The 23920-nt window shown below is 37.7% G+C and overlaps 2 protein-coding genes across 4 annotated transcripts in view; one reads left to right on the top strand and one right to left on the bottom strand.

Annotated features, from left to right (window-relative positions):
* Positions 1 to 1644, bottom strand: part of LOC143039924 (syntaxin-7-like) — a 216983-nt gene extending 215339 nt beyond the window's left edge. For both annotated transcript variants that reach the window (XR_012967677.1, XM_076210315.1), the window contains exon 1: positions 1569 to 1644. The gene's annotated coding sequence lies outside the window, so the exon portion shown is untranslated. The remainder of the gene's footprint in view (positions 1 to 1568) is intronic.
* Positions 1645 to 1842: 198 nt separating this feature from the next.
* Positions 1843 to 23920, top strand: part of LOC143039925 (transcriptional adapter 1-like) — a 231572-nt gene continuing 209494 nt past the window's right edge. The window contains exon 1 of one of the 2 annotated variants that reach the window (XM_076210317.1): positions 1843 to 2041. In XM_076210317.1, the coding sequence (XP_076066432.1) occupies positions 1928 to 2041 (114 nt within the window). In that variant the 5' untranslated portion in view covers positions 1843 to 1927. The remainder of the gene's footprint in view (positions 2042 to 23920) is intronic. The other variant, XM_076210316.1, reaches the window with a different exon arrangement.

The following is a 23920-nucleotide window of genomic DNA, read 5'->3' as shown; positions in this document are numbered from 1 at the left end:
GTACTCTCGTTTATACAAGAAGGACTGGATATCTTGGAAGCCAAAGATCCGAATATTAACAGAAGTGCAACAGTGACCAGAGAAGTTATGTCAGAGCTGAACTGTTACAAAGTGATGTTAGATCAAAAGAAGAAAAAGACGATGCAGATGAAACTCCACCATTTCTTTCAAAAAAAGACAGTCAAGGAAGAGGAGGCAGGGTGAGGCGAGGAGGGAGAGGGAGGTGAGGAGGTAGGGCGAGGTGAGGAGGGAGAGCAGAGTGAGGAGGCAGAGCGGGGTGAGGAAGGAGAGGGGAGTGAGGTTGGGGACGGGAGCACGGCAAGCGACAGTGATGGTAGTGATACATCATAATGTTTACATGCTTAAAAAAAATTATTTTACACAATAAATACCAATATAGTAAAAATGTGTGTTGTTATTGTTTCTGTAACCTTCAAATTTATCAAGTGTGTTTTAGGATTTTTAGTAATAAAATCCCAAAATAGATGGACTTTCCCGTTGTCCAGTTATGTAACCCCCACTATTACCATTATTTCTTATGGAGAAATTATGTTCCGTTAACACAATTTCTATTAACATGACATCTCCAGGAATGTAATCCTCGCATTAACGGGGAGTTGACTGTAATTTGTACTTACGATTTCTCAGCTCTCCCGTAATACCCTGCCCTGGTTTTGGTATTAGAATAATCTGTGAGACTAGTAGTTCTCATTTATTTAGGTCTGTTGCCCATTTAATAGAGTTTTTTTTATGCTAATTCTTCATGTTGAAACATAAAAAAAAAATTGATTTACTGCTGAATGCGGGCTGCCATGTTTATCTTATGTTTTTTTATGTACCAACATGTAACTGATGATCATGATGTGATTGGTTGAAATTTACTACGATCATAGTAAATACAGTTGCGTGACATTTTTAAAAATGAAATTGCCTGTGATATGTAAATTTGGCCGTTAGAATGGCGTGCGCATGATGCTCTATTGGCAGACATCATAGATGGTAGTGCCTCTTGCGGTGTTTGACCTAGCTATTTATGTTAAATATCTGTTTGTGTGATTCTGGACAGTTACCCATCAGCTTTAGTTACTGTATCTCTGATGTGTCAATAAAATCTTAGTTTAGTGTCATATCAACTTGTTCATATTTTACCTTAAATATTCGATCTATTTTTGCTTGCGACGATTTTTTTGAAAATTAAGAGAAAAATAAAGCAAAACATGAAATATGTGAAAATTCACTTGGCGTGCCTTAATCTACAATTTCTGCATAATAATAACTGAGTGAAGAATTACCTACTTGAATCCTAAGCTTAATGTGCAAGTGTCAGAACTACTGTAACTATACTATAGATAATTGTCTAGACGCCGCCCTATGCTATGGCTATGTAATCACAGATCTTATCATAATCATACATTTGTTTTATCTTAATACCATATTTGAGGGACTCTATAAAATTCAGAATATCTTAAACTCGAATATATAGAAAATCAAACTAATTTTCCCATGTGAAACTTCTGGAGGAAGTTAACAATGAAATATTACTAAGGTAACTTTCTGAGCTCCCTTACCGAGTTCAACACAGAAACTGTCCCACCTACTAAATTACTACGCCCGAACTCCCTTGTTTACATCCAGATCCAGCTGTTGAAAATGTTATTGAAAGAAATGCGCTAGGATAGAATATATACTACTTTTATAGAAAAAATTAAATCATGACAATTGTTTTTACTAAAAATATATATCTATAATTCTATTAGATAATAAATAGCTCTAAATAAGTATTTAAGGTAACATCCACAATGAATATGTAGAATCCTTTAGGAAATAAAATGTACTAAATATTTTGCGCTGCATCATACATGTTTACAATCTGAAAACAAGGGTAATCATTCGAAAAAGCACCACAATCACATTTAATTAGGAGAACATGTCTACGGTGACAAGTGAACACCTCAATCAGACACGAAGGAGATTAATTGAAGCTCTTGGGGAGAAGAAGCATAAATATTTTCATCATATGAAACAGTGGTTTAGGATGAAGGTGGGCATCAGAAAAACAATGTTTTTTATATGTCTAATATGACTAATCACTACAGCCATATACATTTATAACATTACAGATGACAAATTATTTGACTAAACAATATGTATTTGACTCATTTAGAATTATAAAGAAAATGCGGACAATTTATAGAACTTTGAACTTTCACCCAACCAACGATTTTGATAAGTGGCTTGTGTGTTTCTGGTGAGAAATGTTGTGATATGAATGATGGTGTACAACATTTCCGTCACAAATGCATACTTTTCAAGTATTTAATTATTGAAGTTATGCACTTATGCCTACATCTTCCCAACAATCTCGGGGGACCTGTGGGAAATTTGGGTTTTTGTGTGGGGAGCACTAATAAATCGAGTAATGCGCGTTGCAAAACAGGTATAAAATGGAGTGTGGTCGGCTAACGCGAGCAGTAGCCATGTTTGTTTACCAAGTTACCAACAATTTGAAATATTTGTTGCTATATCCGCTACATTTAGCCAAGGCCATTCCACCTGCGCTGGAGTTGCTAACTGTAAACAAACGTAACAACCATTTGGTTAGGTTAGGTTACATTATGCTAGGTTAGGTTACATTACATAACATTAGGTTAGGTTACACTAGGTTCGGTTACGTTAGGTTAGCTTAGGTTTGGTTAGGATAGCTTTGGTTAGGTTATGTTAGGATAGGTTAGGTTGCGTTAGTTTATGGTAAGCAACTCTTGCGCAGGTGGAGTGGCCTTCACTAAATGTAGCGGATATAGCGACAAATATTTTGAATCGTTGGTAACTTAGTAAACAAGCAGGGCTACCGCTTGCGTTAGCTGACCACACTCCGGACCTCAAAGGTGAATTTTATATTGTTTTTTTTTTTTTTTTATCTTTTTTATGTGTTCTTGTTCATTTTATACCTGTTTTGCAATGCATATTTCTAGATTTATTAGTGCTCCCCACCCAAAAACCCCAATTTCCCACAGGTCCCCCCAGATCACTGGGGAGATGTAGGCATAAGTGCATAACTTCAATAATTAATTACTTGAAAAGTATGCATTTGCGATGGAAATGATGTACACCATCATTCATATCACAACATTTCTCACCAGAAACACATAAGCCACATATCAAAATCGTTGGTTGGGTGAAACTATAAATTGATTGAAAATGCCAATGAAGTTGTTTTGTGTAAATGCATGTTCTTGAGTAGTGACTACTATTAGGTACAAGCACAAAAAAAAAAATATATATATATATATATATATCCCTTAAATTCTTGTTGCATATGAAAGACAATTTCATTAGAAACAAAATACTTTTTTATTTTTTTAAATAGCTTAAAAAATAAGGGAGATACAATTTTTTTTTTTTTTTATCCCAAATTTTTGGCTAGACTTTACCATAACAAAAGGTAAGAATTAACGGTGGTAATTTGGGTATTTGTTCAGTTTTTCACATGGGCACAATATAGCGTTAGAAAATTAAATATTAACTTTGTAAATTATAATACATGGATGTAATATGCGATTTTCTGGGCGGTAATGAATGTAAGAAATACCTTGCTACAAGCAAATCTGCTAACGAACAAGGTCGGTAGCATAGAATTGGGACGCCATCTTGTCGTCAGTCAAGTGTTTGTCATCTGCCCCGGTCTACTTGAAATATCAGTTACAAAATGGACATCACGGTACTTCCAACAGTACCTCGCGAGGTACATATTCTTGAAGGAATGCTATGGAGCTGAAATCCATGCATTCCTTCAAGCTGCAAAAACCTTATATACCTCGCAATCTGAGAGCGTGGTTGAACAGCCCGCCAACGTCTCTCACAATGATGATGACAAAGACAATCCAGATGACATATATAGGTAGGTCAAACACCACCAGAGGCGCCACCATCGATGATGAGCACAATAGCGCGTCATTTTATGCGCACGCCATGCAAACGGCCAAATTTACATACCGCCGGAAATTTGATTCATACAAATGTTATGCGAGTGTATTTACTACGATCGTAGTAAATTTCAAACAATTACATCATCAGTTACATGTTGGTATATAAAAACAAAAGATAAACATGGCGGCTTGCATTCGGCAGTAAATCGAAAATTGGTTTATGTTTCAGCGTAAGAAATGAGCTAAATAAATTCAGAGTTTTGGCAACTAACCAAAATAAAGGAAAACTACTAGTCTCGCAAATTATTCTAATACCAAAATAAAGGCAGTGTGTTACGGTAGAGCTGAGAAATCGGTGGTTTTAATTAGTTTATTTTCTTCTATCGGGTCAGATTATCGGATAACATCAACATCCATCCCGCCATCTTATTTATCACTGGTGGTATGGATCAAACTTCACTCTATTAACCCCTTCCATACGGTGCCGCACACGTAGGCGTCATGGGGAGCGAGTGTATTCGCGAGGCTGCCATATCGGCGTCTTGATTATATTTATTGTAGTCGCCCCTCCATAATGACATTCTTTCTAATTCTTTTGTAATCGCATTTTCTATGGTTATCAAAATTCACGGGTGAAGAGAGAACGATCGATGTAAGCGGTGACTATATTTTATGATGCGAGTATTATTACGACACGTCGTACGGCTGGCATTGGCTGCTGCCACCGAGATCTAAGTCCATGACGCCTACGTGTGCGGCACCGTATGGAAGGGGTTAAGTTTCTTACTATTATGTTATTAGTGTAATAGACTTATAGTTGAATTATTTGAACTATTTTCTTTAAAATGTGTGATTTTCATGTAATTTGATCAAAGAGAAGTTACGTTTTTATCCGTAATATTACGGACCACAGCTACGATTCGTCCTGCCCATTATGATCACTGGTGGTATGGATCAAACTACACTATTAAGTTTGTTACTATTGTGTTATTAGTGTAATAGCTTGCATATAGTTGAATTATTCAAACTATTTTCTTTAAAATGTGTGATTTTCATGTAATTTGACGGTATTCGTAGCTGTGGTGGGTAATTTTGCAGAGGATAAAAATGTAATTCTATGATCAAATTACATGGAAATCACACATCTTAAAGAAAATAGGTCAAATAATGCAAGCATATGCTAAATTTTTATATAAAATTGTGCCTGTCAGTAAAAACCGTCATTGTTTACGTTTGATCGGCGATTAGTCAGACCGCACATTTCGGCCCGATTTCCAGGGACAAAATAGGCCCAATTTAATTCCATTCAAAATGCAATATCTCGAGAACTAGGACAGCTAGATGGATAATTCAAATTGCATTATACTCATAGCACCTTTTTGCATCCCATGAGAACTACTCCAACTCAAATATCAGGAATTCCATTTTCATGTTGACCTAGCTAACATATAGATTGCAGGTACTGATTTATTAAACACAGGTTAGGTTAGGTTAGACAAATTTATCATCCTTTCATTTTTTCTACGTCGGCATCTATCATAACAAACATGGTGTACCATTCGTCTGGCGCGACTTCGTTACTTATGAAATCGGTTTTAGCAACTTTTTTGTTTTTTTATTTCCGCCCACAAAATTGTATTTTACGTTGAAACATTATAATTTACAAAATTAATAATTAATTTTCTATTGCAATATTGTGCCCATGTGAAAAACTAAACATGTACTGTAATTTGTAAAGATTTTCGTAAAGAAATACACAAACTCTAAACCACTGGTCCAATTTTATTGAAATTTGGTATACTTGGGCTTTATGGGTCAACAAATTACCTGAGCATGTCAAAACGGTCCTACTAAATAATGCCCAGTAGTGGCCGGCGAATTCCTATGGTGCCTGGGCGTTGTGTAAGCCTGTTTTTTCAGTTCCAATGGTTCATATCATATGAATGATTCATCCACTAGTGAATTCACGAAAAAAAATTGAATTTAGCAGGAGAAATTACGTACAAAGGAGAAAATCCTTTGCTGAATTTAACACCCGGACTGTGTCAGTGCCGTCATCTTTGTTTATGTCCACTCATTGGAAAATGTGTAATGGCTAAATTACCAGCAGTTAGGTTAGATTAGAGAAAAAATTACAAGCCGCCCTACATGCATGGGCATTGGACCCCCAGTTCCCGCTTCGGATTCATGTTCCAACTGCCGGTAATTTAGCCATTCCACATTTTCCAATGACTGGACATAAACAAAGATGGTGGCACCGCCACAGTCCAGACGCAAAATTCAGCAAAGGATTTTCTGCTCTGTGCATCGTTTCTCCTGCTAAATTCAGTAAAAAAAAATTGTGAATTCACTAGTAGACAAATCATTCATATGATATGAACCATTGGAACTGAAAAAAACACACACAATGCCCAGGCACCATAGGAAATCTCTAGTTGCTATAGAGCATTGCCAGTCGCTGCCGGGCGTTAATTAGTATGACCCTATCAAAATCATCAGTAAAATCCAAACTCCTGGCCCAATTGACATGCAACTTGGCATGTGAAGGTTTTATGGGTCAACAAATCATCTGAGCATGTCAAAAACAATGCAGGACCTTCCTTTTATACTATTCATAACTATTGTCAATTTAGAGATAATCATCCATAAAATCCAAACACCTGGCCCAATTGACATGCAACTTGGCATATGAAGGTTTTATGGGTCAACAAATCACCTGAGCATGTCAAAAACAATGCAGGACCTTCCTTTTATACTATTCTTACTAATACCTATCATGTTGCCATGGCAACTATTGTCAATTTAGAGATAATCATCCATAAAATCCAAACACCTGGCCCAATTGACAAGCAACTTTACTTATTAAGGTGTTATGGGTCAACAAATCATCTAAGAATGTCAAAAACAATGCAGGAGCTTCCTTTGTACTATTCTTACTAGCACCTATCATGTTGCCATGGCAATTATTGTCAATTTAGAGATAATCATCCATAAAATCCAAACCCCTGGCCCAATTGACATGCAACTTTGCATATGAAGATTTTATGGGTCAACAAATCACCTGAGCATGTCAAAAACAATGGAGAACAGAGTCAGAAAAAGAGAAATTCTATTGGAGAGTAAAAGATATGAAAGTGAGGAAATGGTTTATAGGAGAGAAAAAAGAAGGGAAAAAAAAACAGGATGGAGGTAACAGAAAATTAAAAGTGTCCTTCACAAATATAGATGGATTAATAGCAGGCTTGAATGAAATGAATGATTACCTGATGGATAAGGAACCTGACATAATGGGAACTGTAGAGACAAAATTAAAAGGTCCATTACCACCCAACAGTGTTGGACATGGTGTATATAATTATTAGATTAGTAGCAGAGAAGTAAAACAAGGAGGTGGAGTTATGTTCCTGACTAAGAAGGATATAAAAGTAAGGAATGTTACATATGGAAAGAATAGAGTGGAGATGATTATGATGGAAAGAGAGAACAGAAACCAGAAGAGCAGGAAGTTTGTGGTAAATTATGTGCCTCCTAAAGCGGCTTTGTGGGAAGAGAGAGAACAGAAGAATATGTTAGAAGACACAAGGATAACACTAAATAAGGTAATGGAAGATGGAGGAATAATAGTTATAATGGATGACTTTAATTGTAAAGAAATCTGCTGGGAAGAGATGACATTGAAGGGTGGAGATGACCCTTGGGGAAATGTACTACTTGATATGATTATAGAACATACAGTGACTCAATGGATACAAGAGAATACTAGGTATAGAAATGAGGAAGAACCATCAAGACTAGACCTAATAATCACATCAGAACCTGAAATAGTGGACAAGATTGAATAAAGGTCACCACTAAGTAAAAGTGGCCACATATTATTTGAACTGGAACTAAATGAAGAAAAATATATGGGAAAAAACAATATAGAAAGGGAAGAATGATAAATGGATTTTTTTTTATTTTTTTTCTTTTTTTTTTTTTTCTCCCTCCAAAAAGGAGACTGGGAAAGAATATACTAAGAGAAAAAACAGTAGAAGAGAAATGGAAAATTTTGTCAAAAAAAGGAAGGAGTGTAAAAGTATGTTCCAAGACAAAAAAAGAAAGTATGTGTAAAATATAGGTACAACAAAAGATGTAGGGAGTTAAAAGATAAAAGGGGTAAAGCTTGGATAAAATGGAGTAAAGACAAAAAGCTTGAAAAATAGAAAATATGTACTGGTTATAGAAATGAATATGTACAAGTGCACAGAGAAGAAAAGAGAAAATACGAAAAGGATGTCATAGAAAAATGTAAAGATCAACCAAAACTATTCTATAGATTTGTAAACAACAAACTGAAAAACCAACAGGAATTAGCGAAACTACGACAAGGAGGAATAGAATACACAGAGGAAATAGAAATGGCAGAAATTATGAACAAGCATTTTAAATCAATGTTTAATGAGGGAGAACACACATAGAGATGTTGAGTGGGAGGGAAAAGTCCCCCCCCCCTATGAAAGAGATAGAAGTAACAAAGAATGAAATAATGAATCACTTGAGTGATCTCGATGTCAGAAAATCACATGGTCCAGATGAAATGGCAAACTGGATTTTGAGAGAATGCAGGGATGAACTAACAGACAAAATACATAGTCTAATAAACAGTTCATTGAAGGAAGGAAAAGTTCCAGAAGATTGGAATAGATCAAATATACTGCCAGTATATAAGGGGGAAACAAAGAAGACCCTACAAAATTATTGACCAGTCTCTCTTACAAATATGGTAGCAATTTGTGAAAGAATGATCAAAATTAGATGGGTAAAGCATTTGGAAAAAAACAATGTACTAAATCCAAGGCAGTTTGGATTTAGACAAGGAAGATCATGTGTCACAAACTTGATGTGTTTCTATTCAAGACTAATAGATATAATATAGGAAAGAGATGAATGGGCTGATTGTGCCATTCTAGACCTTTCTGAAAAAAGCTTTGATATGGTGCCACAGAAGAAATTGCTAAAGAAATTAGAAACTGCAGGAGGAATATAGGGCAAACTACTTAAGTGGATGGAAGACTTGCATGAAAGGAAAAGGAGAGTGGTGATAAGAGACAAACATTCCAATTGGGATGAGGTGATTAGTGGAGTTCCACAAGGAACACTTGTGGCCCCAATAATGTTTGTTATATATATATTAATGATAAGGATGAAGGAATTGAAAGTTATATGAGCTTCTTCGCAGACAATGCAAAAATATTAAAAAAAAAAGTGAACACCGAAGATTGTGAGTAGCTGCAGAGTGATCTCAATAAAGTATGGGAATGGAGCAGGAAGTGGAAATTGAATTCAACATTAAGAAGTGTAGTATAATGGAATTTGGAAGGAGCAAAAAAAGAATAGTGGGATCATATACATTGGGAGAGGAAGAAATTAAAAAAGTGGAAAAAGAGAAGGACCTATGATCATTATTATGAATAATATGTCCCATGAGAAACATATAAACAAAATTTATGAGAAACTTATAATTTAATAAAATCAAAGTGGCATTTACATACCTGGACGAAGAAATGGTGAAGAAAATACTAGTCACTTTGATAAGACTAAAATTGGAATATCCAACGATGACGTGGTCACTAAGTACAATAACAAAACTTGAAAGAATACAAAGAGCAATTATGAAATTGGTACCAAAGCTCTCATAACTATCATATGAGGAGAAGCTGGCAAAACTTGAGCTACACATTGGAGCAAAGAAGAGAGAGAGGAGACATGATAACTCTAGAATCATAAAAGGCTTGGAAATTATTGATAGAGAGGATCTAATAAAATGGGATGGTAGAGATACAAGTGGACACAGAAAGAAAATAAAAAAAGACAATTATAGAAGAGACCTGAAAAAGAACAGCGTTCCCCACAGGATAATAGACGTTTGGCATCCAAGAATCTTAAAGGAAATGAAAAATGAGATTGTTGTTCCATTAGAAATTATTTTCAAGAAATCCATCATATCCGGAGATGTCCCAAGAGAATGGAAGCTAGCTAACGTTACTCCCATATTCAAAAAAGGTGACAAAAAGAAACCAAATAACTATAGGCCTATAAGTTTGACTTCAATCGTAGGAAAAATAATGGAAACTATCATCAGAGATGCTATCGAACATCATTTAGAAAGTAACCATTTGATAAATGATAGTCAGCATGGTTTCAGACGGAAACGTTCTTGCGTGACTAACTTACTCGAATTCTACAACACAGTTATCTCGAATTATGACAAAAGAAACAATATAGATTTAGTATATCTAGACTTTGCAAAAGCTTTTGATACCGTCCCACACGAAAGACTACTTACTAAATTAGCTTTGCATGGAATAAGTGGTAGCCTATTAGGTTGGACTAGTAATTGGTTGAAGGGTCGAAAACAGAGAGTTGTTTTAAATGGAAAAACTTCTGGATGGAAAAGTGTTGCAAGTGGAGTTCCTCAGGGTTCCGTTCTTGGGCCACTTCTATTCATAGTATATATAAATGATATAGACCATGGACTAAAATCTACTCTTTCCAAATTTGCTGATGATACAAAACTGTGCGGAGTGGCAAATGATCACTCAAACCAATTAGATATTCAAGAAGATTTAGATCAATTACAGCAATGGTCTGAAAAGTGGCTAATGAAATTTAACACAAGTAAATACAAGGTAATGCACATAGGTAAAAATAACAGTAAGTACAATTACAAGTTATTTGGAAATTTGTTAACAAAAGTGCATAGTGAAAAAGATCTCGGCGTAATTATCAGTAACGACCTCAAATCATCCAAGCAGTGTATTTCAGCCTCTGAGAAAGCAAATAAGATTCTAGGACTGATTGCGCGATCTTTTGATTTCAAAAGTCCATCACTCATTAACAAGCTATATAAATCGTTAGTTCGTCCACATTTGGAATATGCTGTTTCCGTATGGTCACCGAATCTCATTAAAGACATTGACAGACTGGAAAAAGTGCAACGGCGAGCCACAAAACTGATTCCAAATATCAAAAATAAATCATACGAAAATCGACTAAAACATATGAATCTGTTTTCCCTAAAAAAGCGTAGACTCAGAGGTGACTTGATACAGGTCTTTAAAATTCTAAAGAGAATTGACAACATCAAAAGTGACAAAATTTTTACATTGAATGAGAATCAGACAAGAAACAATGGTCTCAAACTATCCGGAAATAGATTCAATTTGGAAGTAGGTAGAAACAACTTTGCCAACCGTGTAGTTAATGAATGGAATAAACTTCCTGCACAGGTAGTGCAATGTAGTTCAGTTCGAAGCTTTAAGAATCATTTAGATAAATACCTAAGCAAGATGCTGTAATTATGATTTATCTTATATTATTTGTTTTTGTTTTGTTATCATTTGTCTGTCTGATTTTAATTTATTATTAGTTATATGTCAATTTATTATTATTTACTATTTACCTGTTTGTTTATTATTTAACTATACCTATGCATTTATTTATGTATTTTATTTGTTATTTACATTATCATAGTTTTTATTTATTATTTTATTATTATGATTTTTTTTTGCATCCGACCTAGATATGGATCAAAAGGTCTCCTGTCGGCATGCTCCGCCTTTGTAATCCTTTGTAATCCTTTGTAGGTTAGATAAGAATGTGGTGTGTGCAAAAATGATACACGAATTTAAAAACAGTCTAGATAAAACAAGATATGGAGATAGGACACCACAAGCATAGCTCCCCTTCCTGCAAAATACAACTGGGTAAATACATTCAAACTCCTTCACTCTTCCTCTCTTATACTCCATATTTCTGCCCCATACAGCGCTGTCGGCACAATTACTCCACACAATCTCCTCTTAGCATCTATTCCCAAATTTATATTTCTCATTACACTTTTTAATCCCCCAAGGCATTTACTCGCTTCTCTCAATCTACATTCTACCTCCACCCCCACTCCTCCCTTTCCTGCCACATTCGCATCCAAGTATCTAAAACAATCCACTTCCACCAGTCTCTCTCCCTTAATACTCGCTTCCAGCCTGCTGCTGCTCTCTCCCCTTGTACATCTCTTCACTTTATTTTTACCCACATTTATCTTCAACTTCCCTCTTTCACACACCTTCCCAAACTCTATCACTAGCTTCTTCAATCTCTCCATTGATCCTGTTACAAGTGCAGTGTCGTCAGCAAACAACAACTGGCTTATTTCCCACTTTTCTCCATTTTCTATTACAATTTCCAATCCCCAACCCACCACCCTTGCATTCGCCTCTCACACCACCCCATCCATGTATAAATTGAACAGCCAGGGTGACATAACTCATCCCTGACAAGGTTCTACCTTTACCTCAAACCACTCACCCTCCATTTCTAATCCTAACACAAGCTCTACTACTCTCATAAAAACTCTTGACTGCTCTTAACAGCTTTCCCCCTATCCCATATATCTGCAGTACCTCCCACAGTGCCTTCCTGTCTACCCTGTCGTAAGCCTTTTCCAGATCCACAAAAGCCCAAAAAACATCCTTACCTTTTCCTATAGTTTTCTCACATATCTGTCTTACCACAAAAATCTGATCTACACAACTCCTACCTGTCCTAAACCCACACTGTTCCTCACCAATTACTCCCTCTGTTCCTCTCCTATTCCTCTCAATCAAGACCCTCCCATAAGCCTTCCCAACTACACATAATAACCTGATCCCTCTGAAACTAATACACTCATACTTGTCCCCGTTTCCCTTGCAGAGTGGAACTATACAAGCACTCCTCCAGTCCTCCGACACTCTACCCTCTCTTAAACAAACATTAAATAATCTCACCAGCCAATCCACCATAACTGTACCTCCTTTTTTCAGACATTTTGCAATACATCCATCCAAGGTGCATTACCTGCTCTCATCATCTTAACAGCTGCTTTCACTTAATTTTTCCTTATTTCTCCTCCATTTTCATCTCTTCATCTGCACCTTTTACCTTTTCTTCTCTACTTGATTTGCCTCTTCCTCTTTTAATTTCTTTCCAATTTTTTTTTTATTACTTTCAAAATTTTCTGTCATACTCTTACCCCATTTCACATCTGCTCTACTCTTTTCCTCCTTTATATTATGCTTTGCTTCTCTTCTCTTTTCTTTATGTCTCTCATATGATTCCCTCATCCTAATTTGTAACCAATCTTTGAAAGCCTTCTTCTCTTCTACATCCTTCTTTGTTTCCTCATCCCACCACTCACTACCCTTACTTCTATTTCCTCCCATCCTCCTTGTTCCACACACCATCTTTGCACACCTTTTGACTCCCTTCTTGAACCATCCCCATTCCTCCTCCACTCCTAGTTTTACTCTATACTTCACTCCCTCCCACTCCTCTCTAAGCTTCTTATACTCCTCCTTTTCTTTCTCATTTAAGCAGTTCACTCTAAGTACCTCCCTACCTTCAGCCCTTTTCCTCTTTCTCCAACTATTCTCCACTCTCAACTTATGTTCCACCAAAAAATGATATGATATTCCCCCACTCTCTCCCCTTGAACATGTACATCCTTAACTCTTCCTTCTATACTCCTGGTTATCACTATATAGTCCATTAATGCTTTATCTGCCACCCTTCCATCCACCACCCTCTCCCATGTGTACTTATGCTTGACTTTCTTCCTAAACATTATATTTGCTATCATGAACTCTCGAGACACATCTTCACCATCAACTCCAGTATGATTTTTTCCTGGAACTCCGTACTTCCACAATCACTCTATCTATTTCTTCATTTCCTACCCTAATCCCTCTATGCATTTATTTAAATTCATTCAAAAAAGCCTCCCTTTCCTCTGCTGTACACTCTTCTCACTACCAGGCTCATATGCACTTACAAATCCCACATTTCCCTTCCCAGCTTCACATTCATCCACTTTAACCTTGAAGAAATCTCCTTCCACTCCACTACACGCTTACCTATCTCTTCACTTACTCGTATAGCCACCCCATCTCTCCCTTGTCCCCTCTTCACTCCTGAGAACCTCCCAACTATACTCCCAAACTCACACTTGCCCCTCCCTTTCAACTTAGTTTCACTCAATGCCAGCACATCTATCTTCTCACAAACATACTGCATATATCTTCCCTTTTTCTCTCATCTGTACCACATACACACACATTAAAAGACCCAAACCTTAGGGTAATGGTCGGAAAACTCCTAGACCCTCTTATACCTCATAAGATGTTAGTAACAATAGTGTAAAAGGAAGGTCCTACATTGTTTTTGACATGCTCGGGTGCTTTGTTGACCTATGAAACCTTCACATGCAAAGTTGCATGTCAATTGGGGCAGTAATTTGGATTTTATGGATGATTATCTCTAAATTGACAATAGTTCCCATAGCAACATGATAGGTGTTAGTAAGAATAGCATAAAAGGAAGGTCCTACATTGTTTTTAACATGCTTGGGTGATTCGTTGACCCATAAAATCTTCACATGCCATGTTGCATGTTATTTGGGACAGCAGTTTGGATTTTATGGATGATTATCTCTAAATTGACAATAGTTGCCATGGCAACATGAAAGGTGTTTTGTTGACCCGTAAAACCTTCACATGCCAAGTTGCATATCATTTGGGCCAGGGGTTTGGATTTTATGGATGATTATCTCTAAATTGACAATAGTTGCCATGGCAACATGATAGGTGTTAGTAAGAATAGTATAAAAGGAAGACCCTACATTGTTTTTGACATGCTGTGATGATTTGATGACCCATAAAACCTTCACATGCCAAGTTGCATGTCAATTTTGCCACAGGCTTGGATTTTATTGATGATAATCTCTAAATTGATAACTTAATAGCTGCCATGAAAAAGCAAATTTTATATGATGGAAATGTCCCACATTGTTTTTGACATGCTTAGTTGATTTGTTAATCCATAAAACCCAAGTATTTAAAATTTTGATAGAATTGGACCAGTGGTTTAGAGTTTGTGTATTTCTTTACCAAAATCTTTACAAATTACCAACTCTAATTCTCACACTTTGTTATAGTAAAGTCTAGCCAAAAATTTGGAAAAAAAAAATGGTATCTCCCTTATTTTTCAACCTATCTAAAAAATTAAAAAGTATTTTGATTCTAATGAACTTAAGCAACAAGAAGTTAAAGGTTAAAAAAAAAAAAAAATAGATAAAATTTTGTACCAGTACTATATGGGTCAACAAGTCACACCTTATCATGTAAAAAACAATGTAGGACCTTCCTTTTATATTATTCTTACTAACACCTTTCATGTTCCCATGGTAGCTATTGTCAATTAAGAGATAATCATCCATAAAATCCAAACTCCTGGCCCAGCTGACATACAACTTGGTATGTGAAGGTTTTATGGGTCAACAAATCACCTGAGCATGTCAAAAACAATGCAGGACCTTCATTTTATGCTATTCTTACTAACACCTATCATGTTGCCATGGCAACAATTTTCAATTTAGAGATAATATAATCCAAAACACTGGCCCAATTGACATGCAACTTGGTATGGGAAGGTTTTCTGGGTCAACAAATCATCTGAGCATGTCAAAAACATTGTAGGACCTTCCTTTTATACTATTTTTACTAAGACCTATCATCTTGCCATGGCAACTATTAACAATTTAGAGGTACATACTTACCAGGGAGGAAGCCAAAAAGGGAAAGGCATAAAATCATTCCCACCCATTCCATCCCTGAAAACACTCCACACCCCTCCACCCTCCCTCCCATCTTAGCACCTCCTAGATGACGGGTCATCCCTGCACCTTGTCCACTGCCCTGGGTCAGAAGCAGTGTCGCAAGACACAGCACATCCACAACAAGGCCGCTTCATTAAATCAGCGACCCCCCCTCTCCGTCCCCCCATATAAAGGAGAGGACGGGAAGAAATCCCTTCGGGCTGCGTCAAAATTTTGCTCACACACATTACCTCACCCCCCATCCCCCCGTCCATTCCACCTCATGCATCACAACATCTTCCATATATAACCATTCTCCATTCACCCCTGTCTTCTGTCCTCTCCTGTCCTTCCTCAACAGACATTCCCCTCTTCCCCAAAGCCCCCTTCACCCCATCCATCCATCTCATCCTAGGACGCCCCCTCATGTTCACTCCCTCCACGTCTGCCTTCCACACCTCCTTTACTAGTCTTTCTTCACTCATTCTTTCCATGTGTCCAAACCATCCCAATACTCTTTCATCAACCCTATCTCCCAACTCCCTTTCCACCCCTGTTCTCCTCCTCACCTCCTCATTTCTCACTCTATCCAGCCTAGTAACCCCTATCATACTTCTCAGACACTTCATCTCAAACATATTCAAGCTTCTTCTCTCTTCCTCTCTTATGTTCCATGTTTCTGCTTCATACAGTGCTGTTGGCACAATCACTCCTTCATACAGTCTCCTCTTAGCATCCATTCCCAAATTTCTATTCCTCATTACACTCTAATCCACCAAGGCATTTACGCGCTTCTCTCAATCTACATTCTACCTCCACCTTTACTCCACCTTTTCCTGCCACATTTGCACCCAAGTATCTAAAACTATCCACTTCCTCCAGTTGCTCTCCCTTAATGCTCACTTCCAGATTACTGCCCCTTTCACCCCTTGTACATCTCATCACCTTACTTTTACCCACATTTATCTTCAGCTTTCTTCTATCACACACTCTCCCAAACTCTGTCACCAACTTCCTCAATTCCTCCTCCGATCCTGCCACAAACGCAGTGTCGTCCGCAAATAACAACTGGCTCACCTCCCGCCTCTCTCCATTTTCTTTAACCACTTTACTCCGGACTTAAATCTCGCGGGCAGCAGCCAATGCCAGCCGTACGACGTGTCGTAATAATACTCGCATCGTAAAATATAGTCACCGCTTATATCGATCGTTCTCTCTTTCACCCGCGAATTTTGAAAACCACAGAGAATGGGATTCAGGTCACATTTGGGAGAATGTAAAAACACAGGGGCGACTACAATAAATATAATCAAGACGCCGATATGGCAGCGTCGCGAATCCACTTGCTCCTCATGACGCCTACGTGTGCGGCACCGTATGGAAGGGGTTAACCATCTCCAATCCCTGACCCACTACCCTTGCATTTACCTCTCGCACCACCCCATCCATGTATAAGTTGAACAGCCAGGGCTACATAACGCATCCTTGACGAAGTCCCACCTTTACCTCAAACCACTCACTCTCTCCATTTCTAATCCTGACACAAGCTCTACTACTCTCATAAAAACTCTTGACAGCTCCCAGAAGCTTTCCTCCTATCCCGTATATCCGCATAACCTCCCACAGTGCCTTTCTGTCTACCCTGTCGTAAGCCTTTTCCAGATCCATAAAGGCCCAAAAAACATCCTTCCCCTTTCCTATAGCTTTCTCACATATTTGTCATACCACAAAAATCTGATCTACACAACCTCTACCTGTCCTAAATCCACACTGTTCCTCACCAATTACTCTCTCTGTTCCTCTCCTAATCCTCTCAATCAAGATCCTCCCATAAGCCTTCCCAACTACACTTAACAAGCTAATCCCTCTGAAACTACTACATTCACACTTGCCCCTCTTTCCCTTGTAAAGTGGAAATATACAAGCACTCCTCCAGTCCTCCGGCACTCTACCTTCTCTCCAGCAAACATTAAATAACCTCACCAACCAGTCCACCATCACTGTACCTCCTTTTTTAAGACATTCTGCATGGCATCCATCCAGACCAGGTGCCTTACCTGCTTTCATCATCTTAACTGCTGCCTTCACCTCATCCTTCCTTATTTCTCCTCCATTTTCCTCACTCATCACTCTCATTTTCTTAGCATTTCCCACTGCAGCTATCTTTCCCTCCCTATCCTCCTTCACATTTAGCAACTCCCTATAATATTCTGCCCATCTTCCCCCTACTGCCTTCTCCTCCATTATCATCTCTCCATCTGCACCTTTTACCTTTTCTTGTCTACTTGATTCGCCTCCTCTTCCTCTCTTAATTTCTTTCCAAAACATCTTTTTATTACTTTCAAAATTTTCTGTCATACTCTTACCCCATTTTACATCTGCTCTCCTCTTTGCCTCCTTTACCTTTTGCTTTACTTCTCTTTTCTTTTCATTGTACCTCTCATATGACTCCCTCGTCCTATTTTGTAACCAATCTGTGTAAGCTCGCTTCTTCTCTTCTACAACCTTCTTCATTTCCTCATCCCACCATTCACTACCCTTCCCTCTATTTCCTCCTGTCCTTCTTGTTCCACACACCATCCTTGCACACTTTGTGACTCCCTCCTTGAACCATCCCCATTCCTCCTCCACACCTACCTCTACTCTATCCTTCACTCCCACTCCTCCTTCAGCTTCTTCTTGTACTCCTTCTCCTTTTCCTCTTCATTTAAAGAGTTCACTCTAAGCACCTCCCTACCTTTTGTCCCTTTCCTCTTTCTCCATCTGTCACCAGAAAATGATCTGATATTCCCCCACCCTCTCCCCTTAGCACATGTACATCCTTAACTCTTCCTATCATAATCCTATTTACCACTGCATAGTCCATTAAAGCTCTATCTACCACCCTTTCCTCCACCACCCTCTCCCATGTGTACTTATGCTTGACTTTCTTCCGAAACACTGTATTTGCTATCATCAACTCTCTTTCTAGACACATCTCCACCATCAACTCTCTACTACGATTTTTTCCTGGAACTCCACATTTCCCAACCACTCCATCAATTGGATCCTTTCCTACCGTAGCATTAAGGTCTCCCAGTACTATTACATTTACACTTCTCCCTAAGCCCTCTATGCACTCATTTAAATCTATCCAAAAAGCCTCCCTTTCTTCTACACTCTTCTCACTGCCAGGCCCATATGCACTTACAAAAACCCACATCTCCTTTCCCAGTTTCACCTTCATCCACATTATCCTTGAGGAAACCTCCTTCCACTCCACTACCCGTTTACCTATCTCTTCACTTACTAGAATAGCCACCCCTTCCCTCCCTCGCCCTCTCTTCACTCCTGATAACTTCCCACTTACACTTTCAAACTTACAATCGCCCTTCCCTTTCAGCTTAGTTTCACTCAAAGCCAACACATCCATCTTTCTTTTCACAAACATACTACCTATCTCTTCCCTTTTACTCTCATCTGTACCACATCCACGCACATTAAAAGACCCAAACCTTAGGGTGCTGGTCTGAGAACTTCCAGACCCTCTTATGCCTTTGCTTTTACTTTTAGGAATGTGCCCTGTGGGGCTACAAGGAGAAGGATGCCTAGTCCCAATCCCTGTCCCTTTCTTCTCGCCTCTTACGATCCAAGTGGGAATACTTGGTGGCAATATTCTTTTCCCCCACCACAGGGAATTCCCCCACCACAGAAAAAGAATACTCACTCAGGACAGCAACAAGGGGTTGGGGGACAGCATAACGGAGGGACAGTCGTAGTATAAAAGTGTCATCATTTCTCTATGAACAGAGTTTTCCTCTATCATAGAGTTGATACTTTAGGGTCTATATGGGGCGCCCCTATGGATCAGAGCCACACATCATTTTGTCTATGATAGAGGTATTTAGAGGTAATCATCCGTAAAATCCAAACTTGGCATGTGAAGGTTTCATGGGTCAACAAATCACCTGAGCATATCAAAAACAATGCTGGCCCTCTCTTTTATACTATTCTTACTACCACCTTTCATGTTGCCATGGAAACTATTGTCAATTTAGAGATAATCATCCATAAAATCCAAACCCCTGGCCCAATTAACATGCAACTTTACATGTGAAGGTTTTATAAGTCAACAGATCACTCAAGCATGTCAAAAACAATGTAGGACCTTCCTTTTATACTATTCTTACTAACACCTTTCATGTTACCATGGCAACTATTGTCAATTTAGAGACCCTCGTCCAATTGACATGCAACTTGGCATGTGAGGGTTTTATGGGTCAACAAATCACCCAAGCATGTCAAAAACAATGTAGGACCTTCCTTTTATACTATTCTTACTAACACCTTTCATGTTACCATGGCAACTATTGTCAATTTAGAGATAGTCATCCATAGAATCCAAATTGCTGCCCCAATTGACATACAACTTGGCATGTGAAGGTTTTATGGGTCAAGTCACCCGAGCTTGTCAAAAATAATGTAGGACCTTCCTTTTATATTATTCTCACTAACACCTTTCAGAGGGCACCAGTGGAAACTTAAGAAACCAAGGTTCAGAACAACGAAGAGAAGTAACTTTTTTGACGCCAGAGCTGTTAACAAATGGAACAGTCTACCGGACAATGTAGTCAATAGTTCGAGCATTAATATGCTCAAGAATAGATACGACTGGTATACTTTAGAAATAAAGAGAAGAGCCTATCCACAAGAGCTTTAGCTCCCTTGCCTCTTTGATATCAATATGAAAAGTATGTTGCCATGGCAACTATTGTTGATTTTGAGATAATCCATAAAATCCAAACCGCTGTCCCAATTGACATGTAATTTGGCATGTGAAAGTTTTATGGGTCAACAGATCACAAGAGCATGTCAAAAACCATGTAGGACCTTCTTTTTATATTATTCTTACCAACACCTATCAATGTAACATGTTCCATCAATGTAATGTATGCACAGCTAAAAGAACTCTACTATCACATCAAAAAGTGCATATATAGGTGCCTTAGCCCTTAGCCTTAGATTGCCTCTTGGTACACTAACCAGTCAGAAATGCAACTATCCTAAGACCTGACTTAGATTTATGTTGAAATCAGTGAATTAATTTTTACACCAATTTACTGAAATAGAAAAATGTGGTCACATGAAGGATCGTCACCCCATGAGATCCTACCCGAAGAATTGTGACCCCAGTACCTCAATTATCAACAGCAGAATAAAGATTACATTAGGGTTAGGTTAGGTTTTGTTATGTTAGATTTGGTTTGATTAGGTTAAGTTGAATGAGGGTTATACTTGTTTTTATCAACTACAACTGAAGAATCGTAAACCAAGGATGGCCCACATGAAGAATTGTCACCCTGTCGAAGACTGAGGTGACAATTCTTCATGTGATCCAAAAAATGAATAAAGTATTTTTACTTTCAAAGGAGTTATTTTGTTTAATTATGCTATCTATAACCATAATAATCTGAATAAACAGCCTTATTTCAACATCTTATGTCTATTATCATCATGAAACCCAGAAGAAATTTAAGTCTTGTCTCTAGACCTCTACTAGTCTTGAGACTTCTCATGGTCATGGACATAGTCCATGACATGGAATACTAACCATATTATTAATAGTTATTTCATATATTTGCTATCATAGCCATAGCTAGCTATGTAATAGGCATATTATAGCCTGTCCAACATCTTAAAATTCATACCATAACAATGTATTATTTGTCAACAACGCCCTCTATGACTACTACAAGTAGTATCTCTGACATGTCATGTTGAAACAAAATCGATTAAGTATCAGAGAATATGCCAACATGTTCGGCATTAAGGCACAGCTGTCGCAGTACCAATAATCTTAAAGTTGCTCGTTTCCAGGAGAAAATAGGCTAAAAAACACAAATATCGCATTTAAATATTCATATACAGGTGCCTTATCTTTAGATTTCCACTTGGAATACTAATTTGCCATGGGTAATAGCCAAATTTGCGTTTAAATTGGTGAAATTTTATTGTTTTTGAAGAACTGGGCATACACTTGCAGAACAGCAAGACAATTTGAAAATCCTGTGCATGTGCTGAACACTACAAACATTCAAACTGAGGCATACCCATTTGAATGGGCAGCAAAAGATGACAGTGTAAACATTACATCTCTGATGGTGGCATTGCCCATGGATTTGTGCATAACTAATTTAAGGTATTTTTTTCAGAAATTCACATCTATGCAATATAGTATTAGAAAGTTAAATAATAATTTTGTAAATCATGATACATTAATGTAATATATGTTTTAGAAAGTTAAATAATAATTTTGTAAATTATTACCGTATTTTCCGGCGTATAGTGCGCGCCTTTTTCCCGTTGGAAGGGCCCTAGAAATGGGGGGTGCGCGTTATCCGGTGGTGCGTATTATCTACGGCCTACGATAAAAAATTCTGCGGCTGTGTGTGTAATTTTTTTCACAACGTGACGATGTTGGCCGTCACAAAGTCGGGAGGCACACTTCTCCGTGACGTTCCGTGAGAACAAGAAGAACAGCCATGGTGACATGAAAGAATACGCCAGCATGGGTGTATATAAATATTTGGTATAGGTAGGTATCTATCGAATCTTATATTTCATGATTAAATAGGCCTAAACACCATGAAACATGATCAATATTCATGATATTTGCCCATGTTCACAGCACCCTAGTTTGAATTTGTATGTTGGCTTTGTTGCTTCACTTTACGTACGGTACAAATTCCGTTGCGGCCGTTCATAAACTCGTGTCAAACACCTGACTACAACACCCTCTTTCGGTAGTTATATTAACTAAACGTCACCTCGATGAGAGACTGTCCTATTTCACCACTGTCATTGCAGGTTCAAAGCTAAAACGAAACAGTCTGTAGTTTGTTTCAGTATTAAATAAAAAATGGTAAAGACGAATTATTTCCTCAAGATATAAAATGAACATTTTCTGTAAAAATCCCGAAATTTTTCTGTATATTTTACTTTCAATAAACTTTTTTTAGATCATATTTCCTACAAACTATTTAAGCTACAAAGTAATAAGGGACCAACGCACAACATGAGTCATATACCGGTACATGTAGTTCCGACTTTTTCTTAGTTGTGTCCTGATTGATGCCTATTTAGACACTTAATTTAGTGACAAATCAACAGATTTCCAAACGGTGGCTCTAGCCAATGAAAAATACTTCTCCATGTAACCTCGTTCACATGATATGAATACCGATGTAAAACTGCGTTATAGACAAATGCGATCGGGCATGCGCGTTATACATCGGTGCGCGCTATATGTGTACCGAGATAACGAAGTGCATGGGTGCGCATTATAACCCGATGCGCATTTTAAGCCGGGAAATACGGTATATATTAATGTAATATGTTTTTCTTGGCAGAAATCACTAACAGAAAAAGTTGTTAAGAGCAATACACAAATGAAAGGAGCTGCAGTGACTCTTTGAGATGCCATCTTGTTTTAATAGATCCAGAAGTCAAAGATGATGACTCTGATTACCTCTAGAATTATAGGTACCACATTACTAAATGAAGGTTATGTAGGTTAGGTCAGAATAGACAAATTTATCATACTCTGCATCTATCAAAACAAGCATGATATCTCAAGCAACCAACACATCTCCGTTCGTTTGTGTATCACTTTTAGCAACATTTTCTGTTACTGATTTCTACCAAGAAAACCATATGTTACGTTGATGTATTATAATTTACAAAATTAATATTTAATTTTCTTATGCTATATCATGTGTGTGCACTTCTGAAAATTTACTCTTGTTAAGTCTGGTTCTACATACTGAGGCAGTTTGTTCAATTAATTAATTCTCTGGCTAAAGAAAAAATTATATATTTTTGATGTGAATATTGGTTTGAAAATTTTCAATGTAGTCCCCAATTGATATATTAATGTTGCTGGTATAATAAACTACATACTATTTATTTTCTCTCTTCTTGTTTACATTTGTACACTTTGATGAGGTCCCCTTGTTCTCCTTTCCAAGGACTGAATACTGTATCTAATATATCTAATTTTTCCCTATAATTTAGGTATTGTATTCCATGAACCAGGTTTGTAGCCTGTCTTTGTACTACAATTTTTTTTTTTTTTTTTTCCATATTCTTAAAACATGGTGCTCATACCATGGTTGCGTGCACTGGTGGTATAATCCAGTGTGCTGGTTTCACATTTGCTTAGTTGTGGGTTTGAATCCCACAGTTCTCCAATTCTGAGCAGTGACTGTTATCTGCCCCAGCAATCCAAGTATATAGGGCAAATGTGACAGCTTCTGCCACAGCTACACACTTCCTGGCATGAAGG

This window comes from Oratosquilla oratoria, chromosome 27, assembly GCF_046742065.1.
Source record: "Oratosquilla oratoria isolate Oo_2021 chromosome 27, ASM4674206v1, whole genome shotgun sequence".
Lineage (NCBI taxonomy): Eukaryota > Metazoa > Arthropoda > Malacostraca > Stomatopoda > Squillidae > Oratosquilla > Oratosquilla oratoria.
The sequence above is the reverse complement of the archived record's forward strand: the minus strand, read 5'-3'. Positions and strand labels throughout refer to the sequence as shown.